Here is a 13,218-nt window from a genome sequence, read left to right on the forward strand (position 1 = left end):
AGGACTTACTTGCGACCTTGCGTATGGCTACTTTTCTTATTTTTTGCGTTTTGTTCATTATAGTATGTTGATAACGAGGATGCATATGTGGATCCTCGATCTTTCTCTGACAATGATACATCTCCGAGGGTTGTTAGACGTGGGAAAAGAGAAAGAAGGCCCACTCATTTTTTAAATTCCCCTTTCACAACACCGGGCTACAGAAAACCATTGGAGAAGGTATGTCTGTAACATTCACCAGACGCAAGGTTTTCCTTGCGTCCTTGCGCCTGATGTTTATAAGACCTTGCGTTTTGCGTCTTGGTTTACGCAAGATATATCTTGCGTCCTTGCGTATGTTTGCTGACTCATAGATTATATACAGTTGTCTGACGAAGTAGCTTCTAGAGTAAAAAGGCTGAAAGTTACTCATCAAGGGACTAAAGAAGCTGAGAATGTGTTGCCAATGGAAACTGAAAAGCCTACTGAAAAAGGGGCTGAAAAAGCTGTTGATAAACAATATGAGAACGTGGCTCTGGTGTCTGAGGAGATTGAGCAAGGAGTTGATTTGCCATTGGTTAATGAAGCAGAAAAACAAGCAGACCAGCATGAGGTTAGTGAATGACGCAAGGATCACCTTGCGTCTTTGCGTCTTCTTCATTGTTGGACGCAAGGATTACCTTGCGTCTTTGCGTATACTTCACTGATGGACGCAAGAACTATATTGCGTATTTGCGTTTGCATTACACCGACGCAAGACAATTCTTGCGTCTTTGCGTCTTTATTACTAATTTTTTTTTTTTTTTCAGAAAAAGGAAAGGAAGAGAAAAAGGAAGGAAAAGGATTGGGTTGGTGAGGAGGAAATTTGGTCAATGGTTGATAAATTTATAAACGATCAAGGAACTTTGCAACCACCACCACCAAATGCATGGAGAGATCAAAGGAAGCATGTGGGGCCAGCAAAAGATTTGAAATCACTAATCCTCAATAAGCAAGATACGCGTTGCATGTTCATTTTCCAAAATGAAACCTTCCTCTTCCTTGATACTGAGTTTTGGAAACGTTTATTGGGAATTGCATTTTCTGGTTATTTGGAAAACATAGTAAGTTTGTTAATAATTATAAACTTATGCATGTTTTGTTTTGTTTTTAGCTTTATAACATTCATAATCAACTTGATCTGATTATAGCATATTGATGGATGGGCTACCTTCCTGTTGAGATTTCGGCAGAGGTTTCTGCCCCGAGCTAGCCAGATGTCCTCGAGTCCTCAGTTTCCGATTGCAGATTATACATGTAGTTCTCGATGGACGATTATGCCATTGGGTTTCCTCAATCAACTGGAGAAATTCAAGTCCTTTTATGATGATGACACTCAAAATGAGGAGGAGAAGGGGGATACATCTAATCCTGAAGCAGAGGGGATCATTAAATTCAATCCCCCAGATTATATGTATTTGATTGGTCTTGGGGATGGTAGTGATGACCTTTATCCATCCTGGGCTGAATGTGATAAGGTTAGTCCTTTTTTTTATATAAACTATACATTTTGAGTAAACTGTAATAGGCGCAAGACAAATCTTGCGCCCTTGCGTCCGTTCGCAAACACTCTCTTGCGTCCTTGCGACCCCTCGCAAGATTAACCTTGCGTCTTCATTATGGACGCAAAGTCAAATTTGCGTCCATGCGTCCACCCGCAAGGTATACCTTGCGTCCTTGCGCCTGACGCAAGGTCTACCTTGCGTGTCTCGCAAGGTCAACCTTGCGTCCTTCCTTATTTACTTTTTATGTTTCTTTTGTTGCAGATTTTGATTCTAATACATTTTTCAGATCCTGAACATTTTATACTACTCACTTTGAACTTAGATGAACAGAGAGTATTAGTCTATGATAGTTTAAAGGGTTGTTTGAAAAAAGGTCAACTCGAGGCTGTCTTCAAAAACTTATCAGACAACTTGCCGTTATATTTGAAGGCTATTGATTACTTTAACAAGAAGCAGGACTCACAAATTGTTGACTATTATGAGAACAGAGAAGATGTAGAGTTGATGATCGAGGATGCACCGTATGTGCCAATGCAGAGTGGTGGCCATGGTGATTGTGGTGTTTGGGTCTGCCTTCATATGGAGAGGATAGTTTTTGGTTGGGATCAGATTGACAACATTGGAGACCCTAAAAAGGCTGCTAAGGACTATAGAATTCGAATGGCAAGAACATTCTTCCGTGCACGCTTTGATACACAGGAACCACCACCACCAGAGGACCTAGAGGACCCAAAGGTTGTTAATTAGTTAACTTGTAGATGTAATTATTATACAGTTTTTAGGTAAAACATGTAATTTTTGTATGTAAATAATCTGGGACAGACGCAAGGCCTTTTTGCGTCTTTACTTCTGGTTTTTTGTCAGACGCAAGGTGTTGTTTGCGTCCTTGCGTCTCTTTAAATGGCTTACGCAAGGTTTTGTTTGCGTTCTTGCGTATGTTTGAAGACTTACGCAAGGTTATGTTTGCGTCTGTAACATCCCGCATTTTTCCGTTAAATTATTTTAACGCCCGTCTTTTTATTTTTTAATAATGTCCTTCGTATCTAGATTCGTATCCTCCGTTAACTAACATCCTTAATATTTTCGTTATGGGATTATAACGTCTCCCGCACTCCCGTGTAATTCAAAATAATTCGTTTGGTTAATGTCCGTGCCCGACTACAAACTTGCCAAAGTGCCAAAAAGGGTGACTAGGTCAAAGGAGTCAAACTCCCTCCTCCTCCATTCATTATTTCCTTTTTCTTTTTCCATTTTCTAAATACTTTCACCAAACTCTCTCAAACACCAAAACAAGAATTCATCATCTAAATTCGGATTAGAAGGCTAGCAACAAAATAAATTACATATTTGGAATCCTTTCTTCATCCTCTACAACTTGATACCAATTTCAACTCATTTGGGTAACTTTCTAAAATTACTAGATTTTGTGTTCTTGATGTTTTTGAATTATAAAAGTGTTAATTAGTGTCTATGGCTAGTGTATAACATGAATATATGTTTTGTTTGTTCGATTTGTTGATTTGAGCAACTAGTTTGAACACTTGAAAATGGGTTTGCTTAATCTTTGATTTTGAAAGATTAAATGTTGTTAAATTGTTAAAGTTCATGTTTTAATTGTGTTACTAGTATCACTAGCTTCATTTTAATGTGTAGGTTGATTTGTAAAACTTCAAAAACATGATTAATGATTTTGTGATTCTTGATTAGGGTTTGATAGTTCTGGAGATGAACTTTTGATACTTGAATGCCATGAAATGTTAATTGTAAGTGTATAATTGTAATGTATGTTTCATTACCTTCAAAACGGCATATCATATGTGTGAATTGGATTCCCGAGACTTAAAATGCATTTTGTGAGCTTGAAACTTTGAAAATGGACTCGAAATGATCACTTGACGAGAAATCGGTTATTGAAAATGATGTTTTTGTTTGATGAAACGTGTTTAGTTGTGTTCCTTGTCAAAAGAGCTTTCCAACGATATAAGATACGCCTTCTAAATGTTTACGGTTTGCATTTTGTGCTAAAACAAATTTTGGATCAAGACTTGAACATTTGAAACTGACCAGGTACCAGCTCCCGTGTATTGTCGCGGCGCGACAATTGTGGGCCGCGGCGCGGCATAAGCCGTGTCCAGGCTCTGACCTCCTTGGTCAAAATAAGAAAAATGTTTGGCACGCTATGGACCTCCGATTCACATGAGACTTGTTCTAACATGCTTATATATGAATAAAAACCTCAGAAAAATAGTTCGGGACCCGACCCGAACGTGTTGACTTTTTCGTTGACTTTGACCGACCAAAGTTTGACTTTTTGTCAAACTTAACCAAATGATTATGCAACCTTCCTAACTTGTTCCTATACTTGTATCTTGCATGAAACTTGACAAATTGTTTCACATGCTACATAATCGAGTCGTAACGAGCCATAGGACTAATTGAACATCTTTGACCTATCGTGTTTACCGTTATTGATACAACCCTAATTGTTTAGGTCAAGACTAGCGTTCGTACTTTGCACGTTACTTGTTGAAGTACTTTATTACTCTTGCACTCAAGGTGAGATCATAGTCCCACTTTTACTCTTTTGAACTTACATTTGGGATGAGAAAACATAAACGTTCTTTTTACTAAGTGAACACAAGTACAGGAAAACAAACATTCTACATACGAGTTTGAACAAAAATCCTCAATTCGATTATCATTAGTTACACTTGCCGGGTGTAAGCGAGAACTTATGTTATATGGCCATATGGGTTTGACAAACCCTCATTCAAACGGTTCGCTACCGTTTACGAATGAAATATATTTTCGAGAAACAGTGTATGTTCTAACACTATTGTGATGGGGTTCTATGGAAGGAATGTTAAGCATTGATAATTGGGTGCTCGTGAAACAAACTTTTAGAATGTATTACTATTTTATCAATGTTGCAAATCTTGTGGTTCGACTTACTTTTACTCACTTACTTACTTAAACCTATGATTTCACCAACGTTTTCGTTGACAGATTTCTATGTTTTCTCAGGTCTTTGAACGCTATGTGAAACATGCTTCCGCTCATTATTTGATACTTGCATTGGATGTCGAGTATACATGCATTTCATGGAGCGTCTTTTGACTTTCGTTAAAACTGTGTCGCATAGGTTTCACATGTAAATATAACTTTGTAACGTAACTTTTGGATGAACAATTCTTGTAAACATTGAAACAATCTTTATTTATGAAAGGAATGCGACATATATTTGGTCAAACGTCACGTTAAAGACCTATGACCACGCAACGGGACCTAAGTAGTCTACGCCGTCAATTGACGATTTGTCGGGGTCACTACAAGTGGTATCAGAGCCTTGGTTGTAGGGATTTAGAGTTCATTGGTGTCAACCCCGAGTCATAGGGTACATTAGTGAATCTAGACTACAACCGGCATATAGATTTGAAGTAGGAATTACTTGATTAATTGTGCATTTATACTCGAACGTTTCTACTCATAACTAACCCTCGCTTCATCTAAATCTTTCGTTGTTTAATTTGATTGACGTGCCACCTTGACTTTATAGAATAATGTCGAATGCACACATGAATCAGGGTAATATAATTGCCGGGATTATATTACGGTGACTCATATGAACGTTCTGACATTACGACATAAAGAATTTAAGGCGAGTCAAGGAAAATTTTCTCTTCATCATTATTCCATATCACGATTAGTATTGTTAAGAATACTAATCAACGATATTCTTGTGTCATGAAGGAACAATGGCTCACCAAGGTCAACACAATACTCCTCCCGAAACTTTAGAACAAGCTCTTCAACGAATGATAACCACCGCCGTGGGCGCGGCCGTGGCCGATCACTTTTCCAACAACAACAATCATGGAGCCGGTAATTCAAACGAGGGGTGCTCCTACAAAAACTTCATGGGGAACAAACCTCCCACTTTCGATGGAACCGGGGGACCGATTGCTCTCACCCGATGGTTCGAACAAACGGAAGCCGTTTTTAACATAAGCGGTTGTCAGGACCAAGATAAGGTCAAGTTTTCCACCCTCACTCTTACCGGTATTGCTCTCTCATGGTGGAATACGTATGTACAATCAGTGGGTATCGATGAGGCCCTTACACTTACTTGGACCGAATTAAGAGAAAGAATGATCACCGAATACTTCCCGCGCGACGAGACTCGAAGGCTCGAACGGGGTCTAAGGAATTTAAAAACGGTCGGGAATGACCTCGAAGCTTATAATCAACGGTTTACCGAACTAGTCTTAATGTGTCCAAATCTCATGACTCCCGAATCCCTAAGAGTCGAACTTTACATGGATGGCCTCCCGAAGAGCGTTCAACACGGGGTAATGTCATCCAAAACCGCCAACCTATAAGAGGCTTTAACGATGGCCCGCCAATTTATAAAAACGGAGAATGAAATTGAAGCGCCGACACCAACTGCCGAGGACCAACCGGGTAACAACAAAAGAAAATGGAAAGCCTCTCCATCGAGCAACTACAACAACAACTTCACCAAGAAGTCCTTCACCTCCGACGGCAAGAAAGGTTACGCCGGGTACCTACCTTATTGTAACAAGTGCCAAAAACATCATTTTGGTGAATGTAGCAAGCCTTTTTGCAACAGATGCTACAAACATCACTTTGGTGAATGTGGCAAGCTAATTTGCTGCCGATGCCAAGGAAGGGGTCATATGGCCAAACATTGTGGAAGTGCCACCCCCATCACACAAAAGGGACCCAACACACAAAAGTCGATCACTTGCTACGCATGTGGCCAAATGGGTCATTTTAGGAATGAATGCCCAAAGAAGAAAATCAACCCCAACGCACGCGACTTCAACATTAACACCGAGGAAGCCCGAGATGACAACTAGTCACGGGTATGTTTCTTCTCGAAATTCTCATGTTTCATGTTTATTCGATTCGGATGTCGATAAATGTTTTGTATCCAAGGCTAGGAGCCTACTCTTTGCACTCCACCATTTTCCCTAGGTACTACTTACGCCATTTAAGTGACCAACGAAAAATTTTTGTGTATCGATAAATTTTATCGCAGGATGTACGTTAAACTTATTGGGTGGATAATTTAAATTTTGACTTGACACATATAGAACTAAGGAGCTCAAAACCTATTCGTTAAGGAGAAATGTTTCCCTGCAATTATGTATAGATTATTGCGAACTAAGTAATTTCCGGTTAAGAACCGATAGCCTTTTCCCCATATCAACAACCTCTTGAACCGTTACAAGGATCTCGCGTGTATTCCAAAATCGACCTTCATTCTGGTTATCATCAATTGAGAGTTAAGGGAGACGATGTCTCACAAATCACTTTCTGAACTCGCTACGATAGTTATAAATTTCTTTTAGTGCCGTTCAGTTTATCTGAGGCTCCGTCTGTATTCATAGACCTCCGGCACCGCGTATGCAAACTTTTCTAGACAAAAATCGTTACCGTACTTATAATTGATGTTCTAAACCTATTCAAGTAAAGAAGAAAACGAACAACGTCTCCGTCTTACGCTCGAACTCTTGAGAAAAGAGCAACTCTATACCGAATTCTCCAAGTGAGAATTTTGGTTAAACGAAGTCAAATTTCTAGACCATGTTGTTAGTGGTCAAGGCATTACAACACATCTCGCAATCGGAACCACACGTAATCGGGAAACCCTCACGACTCTGACTTGTATTCGTAAAATCTTAGATCTCGCCAATTATTACCGCAGATTCATTTTCGACTTTTTCTCGTGTTACTCGTCCTTTAACCCCGTTCACTTCCCCAGGAAAGGACTAAACCTCTCCGTGTCCGAACTTTTAACGCGATTTTTTTTCACACCAACCTTACTAGCTAAATTCATGTAACACAATGGAATTCAAATATGGAAATATTTCTACTTGAACGCCCGAAAGGCATACTCTCTCGACTCGAAATCAAGGAAACTGAAATTCGTTATTTTTGCACGAACGATTGGAATACTTAATTATGGATCTGATCAATCTTCTCATCACCATGTACCACGTTACATAACACTGTTATTTCACTATGACCGTCTGATATTACTGGGACCCAAGATAACACACAATCCAAGGATACTTCCTTTCTCTTTGACTTATCGTCCTCATGCTCCTGATACGGACAACTACTACTCGACCCCGAACTATACAACTACGTGTTCTATCTCATTTTCCCACCAAGTCTCAATATTTGACCACTAGATGCGCGATATGGCTACCTCAGGATGTGAGCTCATCCTTTTCTAAGTTCTCATTCCACTCCTGTCCTTTCGCTTGTACTTTTGTATAAGGAAACCTTTTATATACTTTCTCAATGGAGAGAGAGACTCATCATGTATTACTAGTATTCACCACGAGGGTGAATAGCCCTGGTAAACGTTCTCTGTAGCCGATAAGGAACTTGTTCCAACGAACGTTTTCGAACCCTAACTAACTTGTTCAAACATATCTTAAGGAATTCTTTTCCAACACGGTGTACCATTGTCAACTACCTCGGATAGAAATACTCGTTTCACTTCTAGTGTTACAAGAAGCTTTGAGAACACGTTTAAACATGGGTACCACGTACCATCCACAAACTGATGGAACAAGCAAACGTACGACTCAAATCTTGGAAAGACATGTTACAAACTGGTATTGTTACCTTTAGTAGTTCCTCTTACAACTACAATTACCATTCGTGTATTAATGCCGCACTTTCGAAACCCTATATGACCGCAAATGTCATACCCCTATTCGTTGGACCAAAGCATGTGGCAAGCAAATCACCGAATCCGAACTCATTCAAGAAATAACAGTTGAGATCGTTCAAGTCCGAGAAGGACTCAAGACGACCCGTAGTCGCCAAAAGGGCTATACCGACATTCGACGTAAACCTCTCGAATCCCAAGTCAGTAACCGTGTAATATTGAGAACCCGCACCTTGAGAAGGTGTAATCCATTTCGAGAAATCGAGGAAAGTTATATCCGCAATATTGATCCTTTGGAAAATCTTGGGGCGTATTGGAACCGCCTCCTACTGTTTAGATCTCCTGACTCAATTAAAGTTTCCGTTTACCTTACATTTCGTGCAACAAACTTAGAGACGTGTCCTACGGAACAGGAACGTGCTACTCTCCTAGATAAACTTACTATTGATGGCAAACTCCCCTTCATGAGAAACTGGTTGAAATTGTGGATCCTAAAACCAAGTCTTAATACAAACTAAAATCTCGACTGTCAAAATTTGTGGGAATGCCCAAGGACGTATCTTCACTTATTCATAGCATTGATAACGTAAAGTCTCGAGTAAGAAACAACGACTATTGCTTCCAACTAAATTTCGGGACGAAATTTCTTTTAAGGTGTGGGTAATGTAACATCCCGCATTTTTCCGTTAAATTATTTTAACGCCCGTCTTTTTATTTTTTAATAATGTCCTTCGTATCTAGATTCGTATCCTCCGTTAACTAACATCCTTAATATTTTCGTTATGGGATTATAACGTCTCCCGCACTCCCGTGTAATTCAAAATAATTCGTTTGGTTAATGTCCGCGCCCGACTACAAACTTGCCAAAGTGCCAAAAAGGGTGACTAGGTCAAAGGAGTCAAACTCCCTCCTCCTCCATTCATTATTTCCTTTTTCTTTTTCCATTTTCTAAATACTTTCACCAAACTCTCTCAAACACCAAAACAAGAATTCATCATCTAAATTCGGATTAGAAGGCTAGCAACAAAATAAATTACATATTTGGAATCCTCTCTTCATCTTCTACAACTTGATACCAATTTCAACTCATTTGGGTAACTTTCTAAAATCACTAGATTTTGTGTTCTTGATGTTTTTGAATTATAAAAGTGTTAATTAGTGTCTATGGCTCGTGTATAACATGAATATATGTTTTGTTTGTTCGATTTGTTGATTTGAGCAACTAGTTTGAACACTTGAAAATGGGTTTGCTTAATCTTTGATTTTGAAAGATTAAATGTTGTTAAATTGTTAAAGTTCATGTTTTAATTGTGTTACTAGTATCACTAGCTTCATTTTAATGTGTAGGTTGATTTGTAAAACTTCAAAAACATGATTAATGATTTTGTGATTCTTGATTAGGGTTTGATAGTTCTGGAGATGAACTTTTGATACTTGAATGCCATGAAATGTTAATTGTAAGTGTATAATTGTAATGTATGTTTCATTACCTTCAAAACGGCATATCATATGTGTGAATTGGATTCCCGAGACTTAAAATGCATTTTGTGAGCTTGAAACTTTGAAAATGGACTCGAAATGATCACTTGACGAGAAATCGGTTATTGAAAATGATGTTTTTGTTTGATGAAACATGTTTAGTTGTGTTCCTTGTCAAAAGAGCTTTCCAACGATATAAGATACGCCTTCTAAATGTTTACGGTTTGCATTTTGTGCTAAAACAAATTTTGGATCAAGACTTGAACATTTGAAACTGACCAGGTACCAGCTCCCGTGTATTGTCGCGGCGCGACAATTGTGGGCCGCGGCGCGGCATAAGCCGTGTCCAGGCTCTGACCTCCTTGGTCAAAATAAGAAAAATGTTTGGCACGCTATGGACCTCCGATTCACATGAGACTTGTTCTAACATGCTTATATATGAATAAAAACCTCAGAAAAATAGTTCGGGACCCGACCCGAACGTGTTGACTTTTTCGTTGACTTTGACCGACCAAAGTTTGACTTTTTGTCAAATTTAACCAAATGATTATGCAACCTTCCTAACTTGTTCCTATACTTGTATCTTGCATGAAACTTGACAAATTGTTTCACATGCTACATAATCGAGTCGTAACGAGCCATAGGACTAATTGAACATCTTTGACCTATCGTGTTTACCGTTATTGATACAACCCTAATTGTTTAGGTCAAGACTAGCGTTCGTACTTTGCACGTTACTTGTTGAAGTACTTTATTACTCTTGCACTCAAGGTGAGATCATAGTCCCACTTTTACTCTTTTGAACTTACATTTGGGATGAGAAAACATAAACGTTCTTTTTACTAAGTGAACACAAGTACAGGAAAACAAACATTCTACATACGAGTTTGAACAAAAATCCTCAATTCGATTATCATTAGTTACACTTGCCGGGTGTAAGCGAGAACTTATGTTATATGGCCATATGGGTTTGACAAACCCTCATTCAAACGGTTCGCTACCGTTTACGAATGAAATATATTTTCGAGAAACAGTGTATGTTCTAACACTATTGTGATGGGGTTCTATGGAAGGAATGTTAAGCATTGATAATTGGGTGCTCGTGAAACAAACTTTTAGAATGTATTACTATTTTATCAATGTTGCAAATCTTGTGGTTCGACTTACTTTTACTCACTTACTTACTTAAACCTATGATTTCACCAACGTTTTCGTTGACAGATTTCTATGTTTTTCTCAGGTCTTTGAACTCTATGTGAAACATGCTTCCGCTCATTATTTGATACTTGCATTGGATGTCGAGTATACATGCATTTCATGGAGCGTCTTTTGACTTTCGTTAAAACTGTGTCGCATAGGTTTCACATGTAAATATAACTTTGTAACGTAACTTTTGGATGAACAATTCTTGTAAACATTGAAACAATCTTTATTTATGAAAGGAATGCGACATATATTTGGTCAAACGTCACGTTAAAGACCTATGACCACGCAACGGGACTTAAGTAGTCGACGCCGTCAATTGACGATTTGTCGGGGTCGCTACAGCGTCCTTGCGTCTCTTTAAAAGATATACGCAAGTTGCTGTTTGCGTGCTTGCGTATGTTTCATGACATACGCAAGGTATTGTTTGAAAAGTTGCGTCTTTTTTAAAGACAGACGCAAGTTATTGTTTGCGTATTTGCGTGTGTTTGATGACATACGCAAGATTTTTCTTGCGTTCTTGCGTCTGTATGTAGGTCATTCCATAACACACATTTAAACAACTAACTGAGACTGATAAACATAAAAACAAACTGAGACTGATAAACAACAAACTGAGACTGATAAACAAGCAACTAATTCTGGTCCCCTAATTCTGGTCTAAATCGTACGTTTGATAAAATTGAGACTGATAAGCTTGCGAAGGTTCGACTTTCTCTTTCGACTTTGACTTTGATTTTGAGGCTGTTTTTTTAACCCTCTGAGAAGTAGATTCACCGGTTAGGTCATAAGAAGCGCTACATGTTGTTCGGTTATGACCTGCTTGCTTGCAACGAGTACATGTTCTTACTTTCTTTTCAGTTTCTTCACCTTGAGATGGAATCCGATCGGTACTTTTTGGGCGTCCAGGTGCTCTTTTCTTTTGATTTGGGGGCTTTACGATTTTCAAGATCTTGGGCCCTGGATCGGACCATTCGGATCGATGGGGCAAAGGAAGGATGTGTTCGGAATATGTTTTTATATAAGTTTGAGACAAGAACCAATGTGATACATAACATGTAACATCTTCCACTCCGAAGAGTCGTGCTGCTGCCAATACATGTCCGCAAGGTATGCCTGATAATTGCCATTGCCCACATGTACATGTTCTATCTTCTAGATTAACGAGGCCGTTTTTCCTTCCATCACGCATCTCTATTAGATTGTTTGTCGATGGAAATGCTTGCCATCTTCTTGATTTGTTCGTCCTCTTACCTAATTTACGTTCAACATATGGAGTAACCGTTGAAGTGAGACTAACTGCTTTGTTGTGATGTTTGAAAAACCAATCCTGTATAGAAGCGCGAAAAAATTCCAATAACATGCAAACTGGTAGTTTGCGAGCATGTTTGGATAGAGCGTTAATAGACTCTACACTGTTGCTAGTAAGGTATGCATACCTAACATGACCAGCATGACTTCTGGACCATTTGTTGAAACCAACGTCATTTAGATACTTGTGAGACGCTTTTAATCTTCGTTGAAATACACTAACATGATCTTGAAAATCTGACAAACGATAAGCCTTAACCATTTTCCAATAGTGCCATTCAAAATATTTGAATTTGTTGGACATCGTTTTTATGTTCATGAATAGATGACGTGCGCAAAAAGAGTGAAAGGCTTCAGGAAACACATTTGAAATACCATGTGCTATTGAAGGAGCACGATCAGAAATAAAGGTAATCTCTGACATACGATTACTCATACCACAACTCTCTAAATGATCTCTTAGATTGCCAAAAAACCATGACCAAACCTCGTTTGTCTCGCCTTCACCAATTCCATAAGCCAATGGCAAAATTCCGTTATTGGCATCCATTGCAACAGCGACTAAATTTGTACCCAAGTATCCAGCTTTCAAATGTGCACCATCAACGATGATAATAGGGCGAACATTTTGGACAAATGATCGAATCTGCACGCAAACAAATCAAATGAGATTGCTATTAGTTTAAGATAAAACAATTGTAGGATGAGTGATACTTACAACTGCGCCAAAGGACATGTAACACATCACGAATCTATTTTCATTGTCAGTCACCACATTTGTCATGCTTCCTGGGTTATGAATCTTAACGTTATGAAGATAAATGGGAAGCATTCGGAACGAGTCATCCATACTGCCACGAAGCATCTCTATTGCATGACACTTGGCTCTCCATGCTTGATTGTAAGAAATGCTCACCCGAAAACGGTTGCCAACATCATCACGTATATCTTTTGGATTATAGTCTCGATTTGCAGCTTTGAACGATTCCATCA

At 38.8% G+C, this 13,218-nt stretch overlaps 1 protein-coding gene across 1 annotated transcript; it reads left to right on the top strand.

Moving 5' to 3' along the window:
* Positions 1 to 851: 851 nt before the first annotated feature.
* Positions 852 to 13,017, top strand: LOC139850136 (uncharacterized). The gene is made up of 3 exons (XM_071839725.1): positions 852 to 1,082; positions 1,170 to 1,496; positions 12,928 to 13,017. Exons 1-3 carry the CDS (start codon positions 852 to 854, stop codon positions 12,934 to 12,936), a joined length of 567 nt encoding a protein of 188 aa, XP_071695826.1. The 3' UTR covers positions 12,937 to 13,017.
* The last annotated feature ends 201 nt before the right edge of the window (positions 13,018 to 13,218 follow it).

This window comes from Rutidosis leptorrhynchoides, chromosome 5 (assembly GCF_046630445.1).
Source record: "Rutidosis leptorrhynchoides isolate AG116_Rl617_1_P2 chromosome 5, CSIRO_AGI_Rlap_v1, whole genome shotgun sequence".
Taxonomy (NCBI): domain Eukaryota; kingdom Viridiplantae; phylum Streptophyta; class Magnoliopsida; order Asterales; family Asteraceae; genus Rutidosis; species Rutidosis leptorrhynchoides.

Excerpts from the sequence above, each read along its gene's own strand:
- LOC139850136 (XM_071839725.1), top strand. The coding sequence starts at position 852 with ATGGTTGATAAATTTATAAACGATCAAGGAACTTTGCAACCACCACCA. Across the intron at positions 1,083-1,169 it reads CTGGTTATTTGGAAAACATA|CATATTGATGGATGGGCTAC; the intron begins GTAAGTTTGTTA and ends ATCTGATTATAG.